The sequence below is a fragment of the Labrus mixtus genome, chromosome 22 (genome assembly GCF_963584025.1).
Source record: "Labrus mixtus chromosome 22, fLabMix1.1, whole genome shotgun sequence".
In the NCBI taxonomy this organism is placed as follows: domain Eukaryota; kingdom Metazoa; phylum Chordata; class Actinopteri; order Labriformes; family Labridae; genus Labrus; species Labrus mixtus.
Genome location: NC_083633.1, coordinates 12973393 through 12997057, shown reverse-complemented (window position 1 = coordinate 12997057; position 23665 = coordinate 12973393). Strand labels below are relative to the sequence as shown.

Genomic DNA, 23665 nt, shown 5'->3' with positions numbered 1-23665 from the left:
CACATTTGACCGGCACTAGAAAAGAGAAAATACATACATTATTAAATCAATCGATGAGACTATTCCTCACAAACTGAACCTATTTAAAGGACAATTTACAGAGACATATTATCTAATGAATGAAAACATTACCTTACAGCTTTCATAAATCAATCAAACGAGTATAATCGTTTGTGAATTTTACTTATTCATAGAGAAATTTACTCGTGTGGGAATTTGATTGTAACAGACTCCATTCCTTTTCTGTCATATTTCCCCGCCTTGCTTGTTTCTTGTTTCAAGGGTTTCAATTAGCATCCTGCCATTTCCATTTTGTACTTGGAAGTTTTGCTAAAGTCATATTGTTGAGAAGTAACATTTCCCAAAGTGATATCACACTGTTGAGAGCAAAAGTCATGTTTTTTATTACTCAAAAAGGTTCACTTTCCTTTACAAAAACACGGCACATTTTCAGCTACACGTCTTCTATAATTTAACCAAACATCACAGTCGTCAAAAAAAAACAAACATGTAACATCATATTAAGAAGCGCTCTCTGTGTCACAGTCCCGTTATGTGACAGGAATCAAAATCAGATGTCCCTGAGCAGAGAGAAAATAATACGGATAAAAAAACAAACGAACATTAAATGTAACTGTCGTGTTTCCTTTCCGGAGCCTGTCTACGTGAAAAAACATCAGTAAGGATGGGCTACTGTGACAGTGGCAGCACAGTGTTTGGCTGTTCCACATAAAATAACATGTATTAATAAATTAAGTTTGACCACATGAAGTGAAACATCTTCATCTGACACAAGGAACACAACACATAAGTGAGAACAGTTCTTGCTTGGCACGAGAGGCGTAAAGACTCAGTTCAAGCTTTGGCACCGCAGACGAGTTTTTCTCTCAGGATCTGTGATCATTTTTACAGTCACAAGTATTCAAAATGCACCAGGTGCAAACATTCATCAGTGACTTAAACAACAGAATGGGAATGCAGTATTTATATGCGTTAACCTGTTTTCTGTACAGCATTTTATTAAAAGGCAGTACCTGGAGATGTCTAAAGGCTGGCATGCTTTTTATCTGATGCCTTTATTGTGTGAAGAGAAAAAGATGAAAGGTGAGAACATCCTGATGCTACTTAATCAAGGTTTGAATTTCAGTTTTTTTTTTCAGGAGTAGTGTACTTATTTTAGCATAGCTATCCTTTTACATCATTGAAAAAAGGTGCAAACCAATGCTGCAGAACCAGAGACTTTATATTTATTTCTATATGCTGCTATGCTGCTTCGCACTGTCAGGACATCTGCTGTGTTTTGACTGAACTCAAGGGGCTACTTAGGACTCGAAAGCAACGTTTTTATTCCTCTAAAATCCACAATTTTTTTCAAACATAATTTTTTGAACTCCAAGCTAAAATAGGATTCAACCAGAGAGACTTTAAAAGTCTGTAAATCTTTTTTTTCCCCACGTATGCATATGCATAGTACCCTCTCAAAAACCTGTCAACAGACATTGATGTAAAAAATTGGTGGAGTTCCTTTAAAACAGCTGAAATCATGAAAGAAAATACGTCATTCATCCTTTAGTACTGATTATTCTAAATCTTTTGCTACATCCAAATTTAAATTAAGTGCTTCAAAACATACCTCAGTTTTAATTTAGAGAAACTAATAAATATCTGATTTGTTGGAGCCTTTTTTTCCTTTAAGGTTTTTTGTTCTTTTGGACGCTGCAGTTATTTTCCATTGATTTCAGTGCATCATTTCACAACTAGTCTAACTTCATAAACCCCCAAAATGCAGCTGGCATTAGTCTCAGTCTTTCAAGTCACCGTACATCACTTGTGGTGACATGTTATGTGGCACAACTCTTGCACCCTTGAACCCCAAACATGCCAAGCTTCAAACTATCTTCCACAAGCAACACAAGCCAAAACGTTTTTAGCATTTGTCTTTCTGGTCTCGTGGAGCGAGCTTTAATCTTCCAGCTCTTTCACATCCAGTCCTGCTTTTTTTTTTTTTCTTCTGTTGAGGACGGTGGGTCATTTTCGAATAGAAGAGTCTCTCATGATGTCTTTCATTCTTAAGGGTTGTTGTTCTGTACCCCCTGTCTGATCCGGAGTCCCTGCCTCTCCATGATGTTCCACAGCTTGCGCAGGTTGGACTGGGTGATGACATCATCAGGTTTGAGCTGGAGAGCACGCAGGTAGTTTGCCTCTGCTTCCGGAAGTTTCCCGTTCAGGTGGAGGATAGCGCCGAGGTTCATCAGAGCTGCAGGGTACTGGGAATGGGCAAAGACAGGGAGAGAAGAGAGCAGAAAAAGAGAGAGTGAGGTGTATAGTATCAGAGTTATAGTTGTGAGGCGTTCAAGTGTTTACAGGAAACTTTACTTGACAGAATCAGGAGATAATAAGAAGAGAGTGGGGATGAAATACACCAAGAGGCAGAAGAGCTAAACCAGCACCCCAAACCATAATAAACTCTTCTAAATTCTCCTGTTAGAATAAATATATTCTGTTTTATCTTTAAGAGAAGAGTTAGCATTCAAATAATCTTAAAATAACTAACTTATTGTTGGATATTGGAATCTACATTGCAGAGTTATATCAGTCATAGGCTCGATTTAGGAGCTGCCAGCTATCTTATATGGACAGTGGATTAAGGTAATAGCTTTAGTGAAATTTGCTTAAGGCTAAAAGGATCAAATATGAATGAAATGAGCCCTAATGCAATCTCACATCAAAGTAGCAGGCACTGGTGAAGACAAACGTGTCCTTTGATAATGCCACGGTATGCAAATAGGTAGCCACAGCTTGTGTGTGGACGTGTGTTAAGTCTTTACATGATATGAATGAACAAAAAAACCCACTTAGAGATGTGTTTCTGGAGTCCTTTTCAATAAAATAGCATCTTTTGAAGAGGCAAAGTGAAACCATCCGGCCCCCCAATCTACAAAATCCAGATCATAGACGTGACTCTCAGCAAGCTGTAAGTAACAAACACGCCCAAATCTCCACCTAAAAGTCGACAGCACCTCACCCCCCAAATCTGGCTTTGCTCCCAGACCTGCGTCTTCACTGGATGACATATGGTTCGCAACTTGGCAACCGCTTCACAGATTTTTCCTCTCTCCCAAAACACAACTGCTCGTCTCTTTTCAACGCCTCTATATTTCACTTGTTTACATTCCACTCTTCTTGAGCGGTGAAAAGACAGGGCTTTGGGGGGAGGGATCTTATGTACCAAGTTCATGCCTGGAAGATGCTGAATTAAACCAATCAATTCAGTTTTAAAGAGTAAGCGTACGCCATGCCCCTTTTCTGGTAGGTTTGTTTTTGTTGTCACCCAGAGCAACAACTGAATGTATAAAGAAGATTAATTTAAAAACGCTCCAAACACTTATTCTGCCTTCATGATTAATGAGACTCCCTTTGTCTCTCTAAACAACTAAAAGCTATTCATTACATTGGTTTTCAACCTTTTCTTGGTTGGAAGAATCATGTTTGAAACTGTTACACTCACAATGATGAACAGTTGTAAACTCTCCACCGTTATCAAGTGAATTAAACAATATTTTAAGGATATCTGCCATACTGTAGATCTTTAGCTTCTCTGAGCCAAAGTGAAACATTATCATGTTTTGACAAAAGTTTAAATACAGATACAAACACATACCTATATACAATGGTCTGTTTTAACTAATACATTGGTTTTTTTAATGATTAATTTCGAATTGTGTAGGATTTGTGTTAAACTTATAACATTCTCTACCTACATTGTCCTTCAATGAGAAACTCAAAATCTATGATTACATCTTTTTATTGCAAATGTTACACTGTTGGAAAAATTATGTCATATGCCGTGTGCTGCATGAAAACCTATTTTGAGAATTTTGACTTTTTTAAACAATGTGAGTTTGTTTGACTGCTCTGCAAACAGTAACATCATTTACTTTGTGATTACAACTCCAACATGAGCTCATTGTATCGTCCTCATTTCATTTGTAGCATATTGTGCAGCTAAGCAACTCATACAACTACAGATTTCCACGCACAGCGCCCATTCGGCGGAGAATACATCCAAATCAATACTGAGTTGTGTAAATCAAGTTTTTTAGCACCTGCGTAACACAAAACAAAAAAAACTTCTTGCATATTTCTCAGGAGGCACAAAATCATTTTCTTTCTCAGCACACAGAGCTAGCGCTGAATCATTCATGACCTGAAAGCTTCTGGATTATTGATATTTGTGAGATTGTCATTCACATCGCAGACGTGTGCAATGAAAATGTCAAAGACAAGACGCACAAATAACATCCCTCCGTGTTTCTGAATGAGCACATGACGGCTGTGAATTGAAAATATTGTGACTTTGAGGCAACTTAATTTTAGACAATCAAACACCTTGCTTCCAAATTATAAATGACAGCCAGCATTTCTCTCCTTTATGATTTTACTGTTTTTATCTAAGAAGGTGCAGATGCTTCAGTTGAAAGCAGAGATTCCCTGTTAGCATTTGTTCCCTCAGGGGTTGTTCTGCAGTTTCCAGGAGGTAGGCCTACATGGTAAAACTGTTGATTAGCTCAGCAGAAGAAAAAATGTAGAACTAAAGAAAATGAACACTATGTCTCGTGATTAAAAGTGTGTGGACAGAAAACAGCAGAGAACCACATTAGCTTAGCGCAATGGATAAATCATTGAATAGCTAACTAAGTACTTAAATGGAGAGAGATGGTTAGGATAATTATGTAATGGATGCAGTACAGTTTTTCTTTTAGTGAGCTAAGATTGAGAGCAGTGGATAAATAGTTGGGATAAAGAGAAAAAACAACGGGTTGAAAGGAACGGCTCAAAAACAGATAATAGCTAGCCTAGCATGTTCTAAACAAATGGTTAGGCTACAGCAGTTAACTTATTTAACAGTAGAGATATACAAATATACAGATAGCGATAATATTGCTTGAAATAAACAAACTTATTGAATATGTGTTCCGTTTAAATATGTCTTAACTGCTGCTAGTTTACCAGATGATTGACTAGCACGCAAAATAGCAGGCAGCAACATTTCTCATGAAATAGTTAGCTAAAGTATTCAGCAGCAAAATAATTCCCTAACAGTCATAGATAAAAGATAATTGTAATTAAGTGGTTGAAATGTTATTAACTTTTCAGCTAACTGTTTAAATTAAGCTAAAATTACAGGCAAGTGGTGTAAATCTGCTGCTAGCTTAATGGATAGTAGCTAGCAGCATAGCATATCACAACATTTATCAAATAGAGGGTTGTAAAAGTTAGCTAAAAGAATAAACTGATAGTCACAGATAAATCATCATCAAATGATTGAATTACCTACATTTAAAAAAAATAATTTGTGTAATATATACCGAAAATAATCTATAGTGCTTTAAGTATTTTTTACTCATATTGTGTGTTGGATAACCTGCTGCTGTAACGCCACAATTTCCCAGTTTGGGATCAATAAAGTAATTCTATTCTATTCTATTCTATTTCCTCACTTTTGGTAAAGTTCTCCTGCTTCTGTTTCTTCAGTTGTAGCGAGTAAATTGTTCTTATGACAACATTTTGTTCCTGAAGAGTTTTAAATCATCTCTTGTTTTATATCGATTTAATGAAAACTGTTGGCGCATGACAAGTGCTGTTTATGAAGGAGTACTTGAGTTCAGGGTCGTGGGGATACATCAGACAAAACCCTATTAAAGGCGTGGCAATAACAGCTGTTAGAGTGAAGGGCATGAGGATGAAAGTCTGACCCTCTCTCCTGACTGGTAGCATAAGTCACTAAGCGGACGATCACTTAGCAGCCGAGCATGACAAATGACTGCAGGAAGCTCCTTCTAGGTCTTGTCCAAAAACACAGGGGCCCCAATGACTCTAAGTTACCTCACCAGGACTACAGCACGCTCCTTTTTCCTTTGAAGTGACTGATTCATACAAGGCACAAACAGGGTAAAATAGCTCCCAACTTCCTCACTGCATGTGCCGTCATTCAGAGACATAATATCCCACAAGGCTTATATCTGTTGAACCATACCATGATGATCATATGTAAGCACTGAAGTCTTCCCTTGATGGGATTTTTGTGTTTTCATAAGCACATCGAGGCTCCAGTTCCCAGCCATGAACAGGACAAAGTTTCCATTTTTATATTCAGCTGCATCGCTGTTTGCCAGGAACAACAGCACTATAACACAGTGTCAGAATGATGGGTAATATGCGCGGCATGCTGTAAATTGAATTTACTGTGCAGGCATGTGTGTGCATTTCAAATGATAAGTGTTAACAGGCCCACCAGTCCAGGTACTTACGTCTGGCCTGAGGCTGGCCGCACGCACATACTGACGCTCTGCTGCCTCGTTTAGATTGGCCTGCCTGGAGGAAACAGAGAGGAAGAAGAGGAAAAATGAGACATAAGAAAGTTTATTATTGTAGGATATTAATAAGACCGTACTAATACAAAGAGCTATTATAACTCTATTCATTCTTTATTCCAAAGCTAATCATATATGAATCACTTTAATTAAGTTAGTCGTTTATAACAAGTGTAAAATGCTGACTGAAATAGTTTATTTTATTGGATGTTAAGGTTTAATAGGTAAAAATCAAGCTCATATTACTTTGTATTCATTTAAAGCCTCTTGGCTCTGTGTATCACGACGCTCTGGTTTTACACTGGTGGTACTTTTCTCACTCACCATTGTGTCTCATACTGTATGTTAAGGTGAGGCATTGTTACATTATTTATTTTTCTTTTATTATTTACTTTCTTAATACCTGTGTTCTTTGAAGAGTCTATAAAAACAAAATGTAGTAAGGATTGAAAGTTTTGTTTCCATGTTTAACAGGAAGGACAGCAAAGACTTCACAATAGCCTTAAAGGAGCAATATGTAACTGTGACACCTAGCGTTTAAAATAGGTACTGCAGTCCAAATTCAAAACATTGGAGAGAGCTGTCTCCCCCCGCCCCCTCCTTTTCTAATTTCTCCAGGCACCCCCGAAGTCCGTCCAGGTCCCAGGTATGTTTTGCAAATAGCATTGCATGTAGCTCTGTTCCTATTTGTCTCCCTCTGTTGGTCTGATCATCCGCTTGTCCACTTAAATCTTCAGTCAACTTTATCTAGGTAAAATGTTGTCATTTCACATCCAAATTTGTTCTCTCTTGATGACGTTTTCATATCCTTTTGGGCAATTTAGAATAATCTTTGAATTAAACAACATCTTTCATGACAGAATGAGTTACTCTGTTCCTGCAGTCAAAGATGTTCCCACTGAAATAATGCATAAATGTACTTATTATTATTCTTCGCAGTCTACTGAATAAAATATCAAGTCCATATGTAACAGGTAAATGCCAGCGGATGATTTCTCACATAACTTTTTGTTGATTGAAAAAACAAGACAAAATTCGATGAGGCTGCACGACTTTATCTTCTTATTTACTATTCCACTCAATGAATACGGAAACTGGACTTTCCGTGCCAAAGCTAATAAAGTGAAGGAAACCTCTTCCCTGACCCGGTAGTTCATGTTTATAAGACTGCAACTGAAGTCAAATGTGCCTAAAGATTACAAGCAGCACTTCTTAGTTAGCTTGGACAGTGTTGAAAAGTAAATAAAGAAAGAGATGATAAAAGATTCAGGAAGTCGGGCTTTAAGGAAATCCAGAAGTGTAAATCAATATTTGTCGTAAATCTGAAACTTTTACAGATTGAATCCTTACTTTTCCACGCCTTATGATCTACACTTGATCTGAATCATGAGAAAGGTTTGCAGCAGTGGATTAAAAGGAAACCCTTCCATCAGGCTGGATTATTGTGGAGTCATTATGATAATCTGAGTCAATATCTGTAAATAAGAAAAAGTCGAGATTTGCCTATCACCTTTATTATCAGTAGATCAGCTTACGCTTCAAATCATGCTAATCAAACCTTAAATCCCAATCACCTTGGTTTCACGTCACACGAGGTCTCAGCTGAAAATAACCCGAGTAGAAAATCTGTCATTCAGATTTCAAAAACCAGAAACTCCAGCCAAACCCAGAGACTTTCAACTTTTTTTTTTTACAAACCCTCTGTGGTGTGGCATTGAGATGCATGCTTGGGAGCAGCTAATGACTTTTCCAGAAATGTAGAGCAAAAAGGAATGAAGGCACATCGCTCCAATATTTCTTGAAGTTGCTGAGAGTAGAGGACATTTGGCTTCCTTTTTAAATACGCTGTTTGTGCAGCGACTGCCAAACATTAAGGGGAAAATTCTCCCTAAATGATTTTGGACCGAAGAAACGACGTGATAAACTGAAACTGTTCTGCTGTTTATATGAAATATATAATAGCTTTCACGACAGTTATTTCTTTCAGGAGGACATTTACTATTCTACAACATTGGTATGATTTACATTTTAAAGGCACTTATAACATGGCAGCAGTACTAAATAAACCCACATTCTGCAAAGAAGCACAGCAGCACACCCTGTAAATACAGGATTATCAAAAACCACACCATTTCTTAACATATACGTTCTATTCATTTTCTGTACTGTGTGCTTTGTCAAGTAGGGAAAAGTCCACATTGACGCAGTTTTTGTTGTTTTATGTCAGCAGTTTAGCCAACCTGAGCATGTGAGCCGCGCTGAAGACCACATCGAACTCTGAGCGGTCCAGCTCGGCCGCTCGCTCTGCCATCTCTGCGGCCTCGCCCAGACGAGACTGCTCCAGCAGGAACTGACCTGGAAACAGAGGAAAGTAGACTTATTTCTAAAGGGAAATAAAGTTCTGTTCAGTTCTTTTTTTAGCCCTAGATATATTTCTTTCTCGGTCTTGCACCATCTTTGGGTACATGTTAAAATATATCAACTTCTACTGGATGGATTATGATGAAATTATGTGCAGGTTTTCATGGTCCCAAGAAGGTGAATCATATCGTCTTTGCGGGGTTCCTGATTGTTTCCTCTAGCCTCAGAAAGAGTTTTGGTTTCGTATAAAAGTTGAACAGCTCTAAGGTGGATAATGATTGGATGTGGATTATGGATTATTAAAAATATCCAAGAGGACGAAAACCAGTGCATTACATCATCCCCTTATGCTTCCTGTATCACTACCTTTGGGTCAGAGATTTCACTGAACAAGATCCACATCTCATGTTTTGATTGTTGGGCAGCTATGAGGTTGAACTTATTGATTGACTGAAATATGGACTATCAAGCAACTGTTAACCAACAAGCTTCATTACAATCCTTTTATACTTCCATGATGATCAGAAAATGCTAGCATGCTGTTTTGGTAGACAGCATTCATATTCAAATCAGCATACGCAGGTTAGCGCGATAGCTTTAGACAACATGGCTGTGTGCCGGCAATTTGACTGTTTTGTTCTTGTACAAATGAGTCCTCTCTGTGTTAGCAAATGTTAGCATGCTAAAAACTACAGTAAGATGGTTAGAGTATACACATGCTATGTCATTGTGAGCATGATGTCTTTCCACAACAGACTTGCAGCGATGCTAGCATGGCTGTAGCTAGCATGGCTTTAGCACGCTGTCTTTTGTCGTTTGCTCTTAATTTGAGGGTTTTGTCCTGTTTGGTTTGTAAGCTCTCGTCCATAAAATTATTTGTAGTATTACTAGCAACATGTTAAGGCACACTGGAGACCGGTGTGGAAATAACGGAAGGTGGATGGAGGCAGTTAAAGAGAAAAAGCTTCGTGGGGAATCCAACAAGGGAGCAGAGACAGCAAAAAAAAAAAAAAAAAAAAAACAAGACAGAAAATAGAGAAAGGATCGTTGTTTTTTTTTCTCTGCAACGTTTGAGAACACAGAGGAGGCATTTTGTAGGTTTTCCTGTGGGAGTCTGGCCACCTGGTGCAGCACCCACAAGTGTCGGCTCTGCGGCTATGGATTAACAGCCGGGGGCCGGGCTACAGATGTAAATACATGAAGGAAGAGGAGGGGAATGTGGAGAGGCTTCTGTTGGTATTTATTGTACTTTAAGCATAACTATCAGACAATAACGAACCAGATAACATGAGGGACAGTTTGCTTAAAATCGCTGCCTGTGGACAATAGCAGGAAAAGGGGGGAGCTCACTCTCTGTGTCCTCACTTCCTCGTATGTGTGTCTTTGTGTGTGCATCCGTTGTGTTGTAAAGTAGCCAGATATCATCACTCGTTGCACACTTACACCTGGAGCTCATCCAGTGAAAGCAGTGTGATCACTAAGCAGCCAGATTTGTGATAAAAAGAGGGAGCTAGCCTAAATAAACATAACCTTTAGCAAGAAGCTACAAGATAACATTGAGGAAAAGAATATAGCCAGATATGCAAAAAGAGAGCGTAAAGAGTGTAAGGGGGAAACAGCTTGGTCCAAAAACATCACCGCAGCCCCTCTCAAAGGGACCAGATGAGACCTAAAGCCGGAGATATAGAGCACAGAGAAAGCACCAGTAGGAAGGGATGGAGATAAGGGAGAGGAGAAAAGGGACCAGGCTCTCAGGAAGACAGTGCAGACTTCATATCCTAAAGATAGCAACATGGAACAGCAGGGAGCCTGTTACTCAGAACCCGATATGAAACACGGCATTAGCAGCAGCGCAGGCAGAACACAGTATCATGTTTCATCACTCTCTGTAACGAATAGCAAACAGTGTTCTCTGATCCTGCCACTTTACTCAGATAAACACAGCAAACAGGACTGTTTGTATGTGTGTTTCTGTTTGCATCATCTACAAAAACCTCAAACAACACTCTGCTGCATTCACACAAAGTAGGACATGTGATTGCAGGGATTACTTAAACACCTGGAGTTATTTTTCAGAAAACAGTATGTGGTACTTTTTACTTCCTATTTTTGATACGACCCTGGATTTTATTTTGTTCCATACTTTATTAATCCCCAAGGCGAAATTCTGGTTTTACACTCTGCAGAAACAGGACCTGTGGACATGCACTAATAGAGAGATGTCAGAGTGAGCAGGCAACAGCTGTTGGGGGTTCGATGCCTTGCTCAAGGGCACCTCGGCAGTACTCAGGAAGTGACCTGGCACCAGACCAACTTCCATACTGTGGTCCTCGCCGGGACTTGAGCCGGACTTGACCCTCTAGCTCCCAACACAAGTCCCTACAGGCTGAGCTGCTGCCGCCCCAAATTATTCAACAGCTCTGCGTGTGACCGTTTACGCTTTATAGTTTGACTCTTCAAAATAAAAGTCTTAAGATCCCTTAAGAACTCCATAATCAGAGTAAAAGACTAGAGCAAAGGTTTGGACTTTAAATGTTATTTTCAAAGCTTCGTTAATCACAAAGAGGGCAAAATCGTCGATTATTTTTTATCATATTAAACTTTTACATGTCTTCTTACCGTAGTGCATGTAGCAGTTTCCTTTTGTCGGGTCTAGCTGAATTGCTCTCAGATAAAACTTCTCTGCTTCCGTCTTCTGCCCCTGAAAGAAAAAAGAAAGGAAAGAATTTATTACTGTTTTCCAGTCAGTCATCTTTTATATTTTGATACATTGGATATTCACACTTTTTTGTGTGGGGACACCTTACATTTAGGAATATATCCCTTATGTTATTGAACTTTTTGTTAAAGAGTAAGAACAATAAGTAAGTCTCAATCTGCAACCCTGCCTTCAAAAACAAAAAGGTGGGGATCAAAGGCTGTCAGTGGCAAAAATAAGCACTTCCTCTCCAATGATTGGGTGTTTAAATAGCATAATAGAACAGTTACCTCCCTTATCATCCAAAACATCGAGTGTCCATCATCATCTACAAACTAGAATTAAACCAACCAAAACATACTGTGAAATAATGTGAACAAAAAGCACACTACAATTATGTGTCATTATAAAAAACAAAGGACATTCAGTCTGAAGAAAAATAAATACACATTTCTGAACGAGACGGAAGCTGAGTGGTTTAAAAAACTATCACTTGAGCTGAAAAACATTTTGTGCAATTAGAACGTACAAAATTGATACTTTCTTGCTCATCCTCCCCACGCACGTGTTCACAGACACATTTAAAGTGATATTTGAGCTTTTTAGCCTTTATAAGATAGGACAGCTGAGGAGTGCTTGGAAATGCCGGGAGGAGAGAGTGGGGGACGACATGCAGCAAAGGGCCGAGGTCGGATTTCGAACCCATGGCCACTGTGCTGAGGACTATAGCCTCCGTGCATGGGGCGCTAGGCTATCAGGCGCCCTAAAGACGGGTTTGAACACACAGGACTACAAACATTTCTTGTATTCACTCTGCTTCTACTTCTTCCCGTGCTCTCTCATGCACCAGTTGAGCTGCTGTCACCCTGCTGTTAAGTTCCAGCAGGAAACGGACGCTCATAAAGAACACAGTGCCCCATCTTTTGTGCTGAACCTTTAAAGAAAAACCTCTAAAAGATGTGTGCGTGTGTGTGTGTGTGTGTGTGTGTGTGCATCTGAAACCAAACTGGGAAAGATATTGCTTCTGTGAGCACGAGGCCTCGACTTCTGCACCTCTTTTTGCCTCATGCCTCAGCACTGATTGCTTCCATATTGCCGTTAGACAAGAAACGAGAGGACTGGGCATATTAGTTTTGCGTCATTAGCTTTATTTTCCCTTGCCCGCAATCGCTCCGAATGAATGATCAAATATGAGGCCTATATGGCTTATTTCACATTTTCGTTGGCTCCTTTTCTCTTTACATTCAATCAAACCTTTTCTCCAGTCATCCATCAGAGCGGTTCAGTCCAGTCAGGCTAATGAACGTCATCATTCAGCAGATTAATGGAAGGCCTCCGGTCTTTGTTAAAAGATCATTTTTAAAAATCGATTTTTTTTTACATCCTACTTATTGCAGCCTATGTCCCTCTACATTTGGATCTTATACACTTTTACAATAAAATATTCTCCGTTTGAGCGTCATTTGTTGGTCTTCCACAATAACAGACAGTGGTTAGCATCAGTGCTAAACGCAGCAGGCTCTAAATCCCAACCCAACAAATGCAAGAGCGTGCTAACAGCCACTAAGCTTCAAAATAAAAGCATTTAAGTCATTTATGCACAGAGTTTTGATGTCAAGTTAGAAATAACAAAGGACAGCTTCAAGAAGTGACACTAATGATGTATCTATTGCATCAAATTTTTGACTCCCAGGGCCACTGCTGAGCTGCAGTACTTGACAACCTAAGGAGAGAACATGCTGCTAAATGCATGGCTGAGTTCAAACTCATGTATAAGCTTAGTGGTCACTTCGCCTCACACACACACACCACCCCTCTGACTCCAGTTAGAGACCTCACCCCACCCCTCTGACTCCAGTTAGAGACCTCACACCACCACTCTGACTCCAGTTAGAGACCTCACCCCAACCCTCTGACTCCAGTTAGAGACCTCACCCCTCCACTCTGACTCCAGTTAGAGACCTCACCCCAACCCTCTGACTCCAGTTAGAGACCTCACCCCACCCCTCTGACTCCAGTTAGAGACCTCACCCCTCCACTCTGACTCCAGTTAGAGACCTCACCCCACCACTCTGACTCCAGTTAGAGACCTCTGACCAACAGCAGAGGTCTCTAGGAAGAGGACTGGGTTTTGCTTGAGTTCTAACAAAGAAGAAAACAGCTTATGTTGGGGTGAACCAAAGTACAAGACATGCGTTTGACCTTTCCTCCGTGCGTCTGCATTGTCGATTGACTTGGTTAGGACTTCCAAAAATGAAGCTGATGGAGTGATTCAATAAGGAAGGAGAGTAATTGCATTATAAGCCTGTCCACTGGCCTATTGTCCAGGGTCCATCCAATCTCCTCTTCCTAAAGCCCTGTAGTACTAAAAAAAAAAAAGGGGGGGGGAGCTCTCTGTGAGGATCTGGAGCCTGAGGGGGCTCAGCAGATGTCCCGCCACACTGTGCAACTCTTAACTGAACTTTTGCTTGAACGTTTTAATCTACGTTTATCATCAAATCTTTTCTAACAAAGAAAGGAAATGATCGTCACTGTTAAGGGAAGCAGCTGCAAGATCGTAAGGCTCCGCGGGTTGTCTTCACTCCCCGAAGGGCCGTGGAAGGGAGGGGCGGTCAAAGATCTTGAAAAGAGGGTGAAAAAGAGCGCAGAGTTCCACCCCTGAATCTGAACTGGACTCAGCTGTGAACACATCTGTTGTCACATTTTTGTCCTTATAGAAAAAAAAAGTGGACAGGATGTGTGTGTGTTTTTTTTTTTTTTCCAGGAAAAACATAAAAAGTGGGGCAAACTAGTGTGCCCTTGACTTCTTCTAACACAGCGAGGGACGGACAACTTAACGATAATCTGGAACTCATCCCATCGCAGAGGGAAAAAACCTCATCCACGCTCCACAGACTCCCCATGCCTGCAACCTTCAGACACTAGGCATATTTTTCAAAGCTTCTGTATAGATCAGGGTCGATCCAAAGTCGTAACAAAGCGACTTTTGGAAACATTCCCGCTCAGATGTCCTCTCTTTTCATCCAAACGACCACTTCTAGAGGTCAAATCTATAACGGTGAATGCTTCAAATGTTCGTCTTCTTGACTGCTGAACAGAGGAAAAGAGTTCGTTTGGCATGCACCCTTCAGAGTCCGACCCTCGCAACTCATAACGATTATCACAGCTCTTCCGGCTCTGCAGAGGAATCAATAGGATGAGTTCGTCTCGCTCTGATGTCCCGTAAGTCACTCCACATGCATTATTCATCTCTGCACTCCGGCACTTCAGGTCCCCTTTAATTACACTCTGCCTGCTAGTTAACCACTTCAATCGCCACTGAGATAATGTGTTTGCTTTCTTCTCTCTCCCTCTCTCTCAGTGGCAGTACTTACGATGATGGACAGGAGTTTTCCGTAGGTAAGGTGTGCAGGGATGTGGTCGGGTTTGGCCCTGAGGGACTCTCTGTACCAGTGAGCGGCCTCCTCCAGCCTGTTCAGCCTCATGTAAGCCTCTCCTGAAACAGATCACGAGTCCAGGTTTGTTTTTATAGGGTATTATTTAAGTATTTCAAAAACATTTTCTAAGGGTCTGTGGGCGACCAAAAAACAGGGAAACCAAGGGAACACAGACACAGTAAAAAAATCAATTAAAGGTCACATATCATCCTCCTTTTCAACAACTTTAAATAAATCTCAGAGCTCCCCAAAACATCTCTGTGAAGTTTCTTGGTATAAATCCACTCTGATCCTGTATTTGATCATACCTATAAACCCCTCTATTTCAGCCCTGCTCAGAACAGGCAGTGTGTCTGTACCTTTAAATGTGAATGAGCTGTGTCTGACCACGCCCCACACTGGAAGGGGATGTCTCTTGGGCTTTCTTGCACCATGCCATATTGTTAACAGTGAGAAGGCAGGCTCAGACTAGCCGTGGGAGTGTCACCCACCTGGGGGAGGGGTTACTGCCCTTTGTGATGTCATGAATGGAAAAGAACTCCACACAGCCTGTTTGCGCAAACATGTTCTGAAAAGTGGAGCAGGCAAAAGACGGAGAGGATGGACTTTTCTCATAATTAAGGGGGTTTGTAGACAGACTAGGGACACATATTAGTTTTTGAACATCATTAAACAAGTGTATTTTGCCCAATGTGTGACCTTTTTAACACTGTTTATATTTTAATATTCTATTATATTTTATTTAATTATTAGCATGTAAGACACTGACAGGGCTGAAGTTTTTTCACTTTAAGTTTACTTCAAGTTTTTTTTCTTCCAAATCCAGAATAATTTATGTAATAAAGTTTTGTCATGGGAGCTTAGACAACAGCCCTCCTGCTTTAAAGGAGCAGATGGTAGCAGAGGAGGGAGACTGAGGCTGTCACAGCATACAAACAAACTGTTTCAGCAATATTTGTCGATTATCCCAGGCTACCTGTCACCTTGAGCAGATTTTTTTTCTCAGGTAAATAGATAAAGATTTAATTAAATATGCTTTATGAAAAATTGCTTTCATATTTGCTTGTTTTTTGTCCTTGGTGGTGTCTCAGGAAAACTATTTCCTGGAACGCCGCCTCTCATTCACATAAAGGGTTAACGTTCCTCAAACTGCACTGCACACTTTGAATTGAAAGTTTTCTTCAAAAGAAAAAATGTTTTGTTGAAAACTGTGTGAGACTTTGTTTGATCTGAGGACCTGCTGTCGGCTCCTGGGGTAAAGAAAATGACATCAGAATCCCCTGGCCATCACACTGACACAAACACTGCCCTCCTACACCCCCCCCTCCCCCTCCCTCCACCTGACAAAACACAAAACACAAGTCCAATTTCATTCAACCAGCTGAGGACTTTTGCAGACTTGGCCCTGCGAATCTTAACTATGCAAGTCCAATAATGTAATTAGTGTTAGAATAACAAAGAGAGGGATGTGATTTATTACATGGATTAGCTGCAATCCTTCTCAGAGTCTGTGCACAAATGTATGAGCTGCAGTGTTGGAAAGGAACAGGTGGTTCAGGACTGCAGAAGGTTGCTTTTGGCAGCGAGAGAATGACAATTTGTTAAATTCAATTCAAAAGTCAGATAGAAAGAAAAACACACCCGTTGAATGAATCCCTGAAGATTGAGCCAAACTAGTCCCAGGACTACATTCTTTAACATCATTACAATATTGTGACATTTCAAACTTTCTGCAAATGAAAGGACATGCATTGAATGGTTATTTAACCTTAACAGAACACCAATTACATTTAAACACTTTGGCGCTGCCAAAGAGTTGAATATTCAGTCCCACAGTTTCAGTGACTGCACTCCAAAAGATTCAGATGTATGGGCTCTCAATGTTACTCACCCATCATGTTGAAAAGGCTGTGTGGTGCAAACTGTTTGGGCATTTTCTGCACCGCTTCCTTATAAATAGACAGTGCCTCCTGTAGCAGAGGGAACAAAAGTGATTTAGCGAGTCAATTTTTTGTGCTGCGTCAGCACAAAGCAGACCCTGTAATCGATGAGGGACTCGTTACTTTTGTGCACAACAAGCATTAGTAACCGCACAGTTCTAAATTGTGGAGGGCTTTTACCCAACATTGAGGATAAAAGGTTGAGATTGTCTAACCTCCTGCTGTCCCTGCTCGTGGAGCAGTTTCCCCAGGTTGTACAGGCAGCTGGTGACGGAGCTCTTGTGGGCGTGCGGGTCCTTCAGATTCTCATCAGGAATGTCGGCACAAGTGAGAAAAGTGCGCTTGGCCTCGTCCAGGCTGCCCTGGTTCATCAGGATTATTCCTGTGTTCAAGTAAGCCGCTGTAATGAGGAAGAGGAGCGGACATTTATTCAAACGGACCCTGCCATTCAACAAAACAGTTCATTTGAGAGGAATAAAAACGGATGCTCAGAGAAGACGCTTATCCAATACAATAGAAAAAGGAGACTGGAAAAGGTCAAAGATAAATTAGCATTTAAAAGTGCTTAAGAAATAGACATAAATTAAGCTTTAAAGAGATGAGGAGAAGGGAGAATTCAACTTATCAAGCTAAAAAAAAGCAGTCTGTCCCCTTTCATAGATTGTCCTTGGTACTGTAAAAAAAAAAAAGGACCCTCATCTTATATGCAAGCACTCGAGTGTGAGATTGAATCTCATCATTATACTGTCAATCTGTAATAGCCTGAAAATGGTCCTGAAAACGACCACGTTGCAGGAGAACATCTGATGCAGCATTAAAACGACGATGTGATCCAATAACAGACCTTTACTTTGGCTCCGATCTCATTCAACCAAACAAAGGCTGACGCCAAAATTTGAGTATCGTGTGAGAACATCTAATCACTGATAAATCTTCCCCAGATACACTTCAGTGTTAATATGAGAGCCACAAATGGAGAATCTTTAAAGTTGACTTACATGCCAGTGTTGGCCGACTCCCGATTGCCAGTTTGTAATAATGCAGCGCTTCGGAGAAACGTTCATTCTCCTGCAGCAGCAAGCCACTGAAAGACAAAAAAAGAAAAAAGCCTGAAAGTGAGACATTTTTTTTTTATAAACCGCAAACTCCAGACGAGGATTTGTTTTGAATCTCTCAAATCTGTGGAGGTAAAAGAAGCTTTAACAGAAATTACAGCATGTCAAACTGGTGATTGCACTATGGGGGAAATCTGTGGATGAAACTGCACAAAACCAAAAGCAGCTTCCCTATCCTTTATCCAATACACAAACTCGTAACCCCAGTGTACCCAACCATCCATCAAATCCTAACAGCAGTGTTTCAATGCACCATCATTTGGTCTCCCTTCTCCCTATGTTGCTCTGCCAGCTTCCTGACATCTGTAACATGAGAGGGAGGCGAGGAGAAAAACAAAGTCAGCATGAGAGCGAGAGACATGGGTCTGCTGTGAGGCTTTGGCACCTTTGACACCTTGTGTTGCAGGATTGGAAGCAGCTTTGCGTTCTCCCATAGGTCGCACAAACCCGAAGCACGAGGTACAAAGTGCCAAAAGGGACTCACAAAGTTCTTCTCTGTCTTTCCTCCTCTATTTGAACTATTTTCATTTTGTTCATTCCTGCCTGTCATCTCCCCCCCCCCCCTTTTTTTCTTGTCTGCCTTTCGCGCTCTGCCGCTGCTATCTCAAGTGATGGATGGGAGGAATCAGAACTCGTTCGTGTCAAGACTCTGCAAACAGGAGATCTTAAGCACTCACAGGTTATACAGCATGTCAGCCATGTTCCCTCGGTGGTGCAGAGCGTTTCTGTACGCCGTCTCCGCCTCCGCCATCTTCCCTTGGTTCTTCAGCACATTCCCCAAGTTTCCCCAGGCTACAAAAGACACGTGTCAGTCAAAAGTCGGAAAAAACACAAAGTTTGCATTCATTTAAATACAGTTTGTGTCTATTTGCCAAACAAACTGCAAGTACTTACTGTAATTGAATAAGAAAAAAGACATACTCTTTTGTACAGTTAAACTGATAATAATTGTATGAAGGGATACTTCTGTCTGGCACGTAGGAGCAGATAAAGGAGCAGTCACATCCTAGTTCTCTCTCTGCTGTTAACAGCCGTTCCCTGAGCAGTGATGTCAGTTTCTGTTACTTTCTAGTATAACTTCCCACTCTCATTTCAAGATCATGAACAAGGCTGGCTACAGTAAGTTACAGAGAATCCTACAGATATGTGTTTTAAGTAGGAATGGGAATTGTAGGAAATTGTATTCACTGTATTGTATTTTCCAAACTGCGGTCGTAAATATTTTACACTCATTTTTTTTGGTATCCAATTTTTTTTTTTGTAAATATTTAGAAAATCTGTTAGACTCACTGGCTTCTTATTGATCAGCTACTTAGAAGACTTTAAAAGTGACAATCTGTAGGGACAGGCCTCGTTTAACTTAAAGCAGGACAGTAACTCATTTGGTACTGTAGACAGCAGCAAACGTTAGCATCCAGCAAACGTCTTCATAGCAACATTAGCTGAAAAACGCCTTTGAAATGAAAGCTCTTTGTAACAAATGTATCCCAATAATATGGTTTGCAACCTGTAACACAGAGCTAGGAAATTATCCTGATAACATTATCTGATGCTGTGCTGTTATTATCTTGATAACAGCATTTACTCATCAAAACTAGCAGTTAGCAATAGCTGGATATTTTTTGTGAATGCCATCATGGAACAGGATAATGCTAAATGCTAACACATAAGGGAAAGGTATAGTAAAAAGTAAAGAAAAGTCACAAGTTAGCCAATTGAACAGCAGTAGCCAGCATGCTAAAGGAAGCTAACATTAGCCACCATTTGCTAGTCATGATGGGCTAGGCAGGCTTCATCAATAGCAATTCTGAATGTTTTTTTTTAATAAAGGTGATGCTTTTGTTGCTTTGACAATTTTTTTCCTTGGATATTTGGTAAGTTTAATGAGGTTTTAGTTTTTTTCATATCCATGAGGATTACTCAGACTTTCTCTTACCTTTAGCGGGATTCACACTAATCCCAGACTTGTAGAGATTCTCCTCATTGCTCCAGTCTCTGTTTCTTTGAACAGTTCGGAGTCCGTTAAGGAGCACCAGTCCCGCACAGAAACACAACAGTAAGACCTTAGAGCCTCTAGTCCTTAGTCGGATGTACAGGGCTCTTGCACCAGTAGCAACCAGTAAACAGAAGCCTATACTGGGAATGTAGAGTACCCTCTCTGCTATTACAAATCCTACATAGAAGAACAGGTTTGTGGCGGGGATGAAAGGCAAGAACATGATAGCTAAAGAAAATAGTATAAGGTTTTCTGTCGGGGGGAGGGATGTGTTTGGAGGGTAGTGGTGGAGTCCAGCTGACCCGTTAATGGTGGTCTTTGGCGGCCCCTGGTCTGTGTTATGGTTTGTGTCAGGGGCATGATAACCATTCCCATTGGTGATTGATTTCCCATTTGCGACATAGGCCTTCCCGTTGGTCTCCTTGGCTTTGGAATTGGAGCTACGAAGGCCAATCAGAGCCAGGAGGATAAATCCACCGTAAAAGGCAACAGTGTGAAGGTTCCTCCAGTCGGCCAGAGACCTCACCAAGGGCACAGCGTCCATGGACCAGTCGAAGCTGAGCTTGTCCGGGCAGAGCAGGAGCCAGGCGTTGGCGGCTGGTAGGTGAAGGAACGTTAGAGTCCGAGTGAGAAAATGGGGCGAGTCAGCCGCAGGGTTGTCAGAGTTGGAGAAGTTGGGGGGCTTGTTTCCCATCCAGTAGAGGCGAGCTGAGAGCAGAAGCACTCCCCAGGAAACAAGAACACCGAGACTCAGCAGAACACTGATGTTCTTTTTCTGGAAGAGAGGAGTAAAAAAAAAAAAAAAAAGACTTGTATTAAAGAAAAACACCTAAAACAACATTTCAGGCTCAGGCTAAGCCGCAATATTTTGTCTGTGTTCCAGAGCACCTGAGTTTGTTTTCATTTTAGAAGTCTATTTTAATATCTGTCACGTTATTTAAAGTCTGAATCAGAGCAGTAATAGTAATAGTATTGGTGGTCTCTGTGGACAACAAGCTATACAGACTGACATTCAAGTCCAATTAAGATGACATTTTAGAGTTTGATTTAATACAATTTTGATCAATTGAAATATCCGACTGTTATATAGAAAGAAACTATACAAAAAAAAGAAACCCTGGAATGTTTTTGATAGCTGCGCAGGGTCTGGACCGCACTCATGCACAATTATACGCTTCTTTGTAACACTGGCATAGTTTTTTAGAATGAATATGCACCACAGCCAGAAACAACACAGCTCTGTTTACATGACAAAAGTCTGATATGACATATTCAAAATGTTGAAAGACACACTTGGGTTTGAACAGCTGCGCGTCGTTACGCATGTCACTTTTGATATGGAACTGTGTGTGTTTATATGAAAAAAATAATCATTTTTAATAGAGTAGGCCAGACTCTGACTGGTGAAAGAGGCTTTTATTTTGAGTGTCAGGAACATTTTGTTCAGTCAAGAAGTTGAAGAAAATCGATGTTCTTCCACATAGATGTGGTTGTTTCTATAATTCTCCACATATTAGGAACCCACTCCTCCCTCATTCATTCATGCCCTTGCAGAGGTCAACTTTGAAGTAAATTTGAAGCATGAGAGGCTTTTTTTCTTCTTCTAAGTCTTTCCTTGTTGCCTGTCAGGATTGCAGCGAGTGTGACTGGTAATCAGCTTAGGCCTCATTGTGTTTGGTGTGTAGATGCTGTTTACATCATATAAGAGCCTTAATTCTGCTGCGTGATCACCATTAGGTCCTCTGTCACGCAACACCTTAAGGTGAACTGTCTCACGCCAACCGGTCACTCAACTGAATGGTCCCTTTGATGAACTTTTAAATCGTCTTAAACTGCTAATGGCTGTATTTACACACACTTAAAAGAAGAAGATATTTAGGTTACTCTTTTGAGATCAGTCTTGAATTAGATGCTTAAATTAGATTCAAAAGCAGAGACTGGGACTTTGTGTTACTCCATTAGGCCAAAGGTCAAAACTTCAGTGAGTTCAGTCCAGATGTTTTAAAGTATTCTGTTCACAAACATGATACAGTTGTAGACCCTCATGGCCTTTGATTACCAGCATGTTAAGTAACATTAAAAGATACATTTAAAGGTGCCAGAAGAATTTTGAAGGAAATTGCTTTTAAATTGCAAGATTTACAAAAATGTATCACATATTCGTCTTAATAGATATCATGATTTGTGGCAAGCTTTGCTCGTCCTCCCTGTCTAAAATGCCATTTGCTTTTATCATTGTGTATATTCTGTCAATCATGGAGACTTGTATACAACATGAGCAGTACTATAGTATGTAGAGAACAGAAAAAGTGTCAACCTGTACACAGTTTTTGACCAGCTTAAAGTTCTTTTGCTGGTTCAAAACGCTCTGTCTGGTGTCTCCTTTGTCTGAGCTGTGCTATTTAATTTTAATGTGTTTATGCGGCCTAGAAATATAATGTCTGTTTTCCACTATCCACTATGTGTTTTTCATCTGGAAACTGTGGATGCAAAGATATCTAACAATCTTATTGTTTATTAATAATGGAGCTAATTTTTTAAATTTAAAAAAATACATCCTGGTGAGTCTTGAGCTAAAGTTCATCCAATATATCAAACATCACATCATAAGTGATGATGACCACATAGATTCTGCTAACTTCCTGTATTCAGAGCCCTTTTTCCCCCTTTCTGAACCCTTATGGACTTTATATGAACCTGTCCAGGAGGGACTACAACAATTACATGTGTGCTAGCTACAGTGCATGTTTACATACCGCAAATGGCGTAGTATCATTTCGCAGGACAAAACGTTTATACATTGGTGATCTAGTAGTTGCATTATGAGTAACGGGTTTGATTTAAGCGATAATCACCAGCAGAGCAGCTATAACTCAAAGTGTTAATCCAGTGTTTCTTTTTATCTCTTAAGTGAGTTTACTCTACTGTAGCAATTATTTCAACCCTCTGTATAATCGGCTCTGAATGAATTGCGCGATGAGGAGATAAAAGCTTTCACAGAGCACAAACACACTCATTTGTGTTATTAATAAACTCTCAGGAGAAATGCCCCCTCTGTTCAAATGAGCATGCTTGAGTAAACTCATGAGTGCACTTTCAGGAACCATATGATGGAAAACACCAGTTATCCATAGCAAACCCATGTTGGGATTAAGATAAGAGGTTTAGGATTGACTTGCCTGACCCAATGGCTTCAGTTCAGTTGTTGATTTCTCGAGTTATATTAAATGGAAAAGTGTGATTCCTGCAGAGGTTAGCTGAGTTAGGAAGTGTAGGCAGAGTTGTGTACCGGAGGTCACTTGTCAATGATAAGATCGAAAAGGGTTAGTTCATAGAGTTTCAGAGCACTCAAAGAAACTGTGAGGAAGTGAAAAAGGGGAAAAAAAATTGGATATTGATTAGGTTGCTAGAAGGTTGTACACATAGGATAAGACAGAGTGCCTTTTACACAAAAAGGGGAGTGTGCGTATTGATGGATGAGAGTATACAGGCTGTCAGGGGAGCAAGCTGTCTGAGAAATCCAATTCTGCTTGGTATCAGAAGATAAGCCAATTTCCAGCAAGACAGTCATTTGTGGGGTTTTTTTAGGCTTCATTTTACCCCTCGCTGCCTTGTCTATTTCTAAATCGTTCCTTGATTGAGTTCCCGATCAATCACATCCACACAACTCAAACTGCAAACCAGAGGCTGGGTGACAGGGATACATTACTTCAAATTACCAAATCAGCTGCTAATAACTGCATT

The 23665-nt window shown here is 40.4% G+C and overlaps 1 protein-coding gene across 1 annotated transcript in view; it reads right to left on the bottom strand.

Moving 5' to 3' along the window:
• Positions 1 to 380: 380 nt before the first annotated feature.
• The window catches only part of tmtc2a (transmembrane O-mannosyltransferase targeting cadherins 2a), a 52396-nt gene continuing 29111 nt past the window's right edge, over positions 381 to 23665 (bottom strand). The window contains exons 3-12 of the mRNA XM_061029710.1: positions 19862 to 20696; positions 18603 to 18717; positions 17809 to 17894; positions 17026 to 17210; positions 16762 to 16840; positions 14808 to 14929; positions 11355 to 11436; positions 8615 to 8729; positions 6312 to 6375; positions 381 to 2267 (exon numbers count right to left, since the gene is read on the bottom strand). Coding sequence (XP_060885693.1) covers positions 2070 to 2267; positions 6312 to 6375; positions 8615 to 8729; positions 11355 to 11436; positions 14808 to 14929; positions 16762 to 16840; positions 17026 to 17210; positions 17809 to 17894; positions 18603 to 18717; positions 19862 to 20696 — 1881 coding nt within the window. The 3' untranslated portion in view covers positions 381 to 2069. The remainder of the gene's footprint in view (positions 2268 to 6311; positions 6376 to 8614; positions 8730 to 11354; positions 11437 to 14807; positions 14930 to 16761; positions 16841 to 17025; positions 17211 to 17808; positions 17895 to 18602; positions 18718 to 19861; positions 20697 to 23665) is intronic.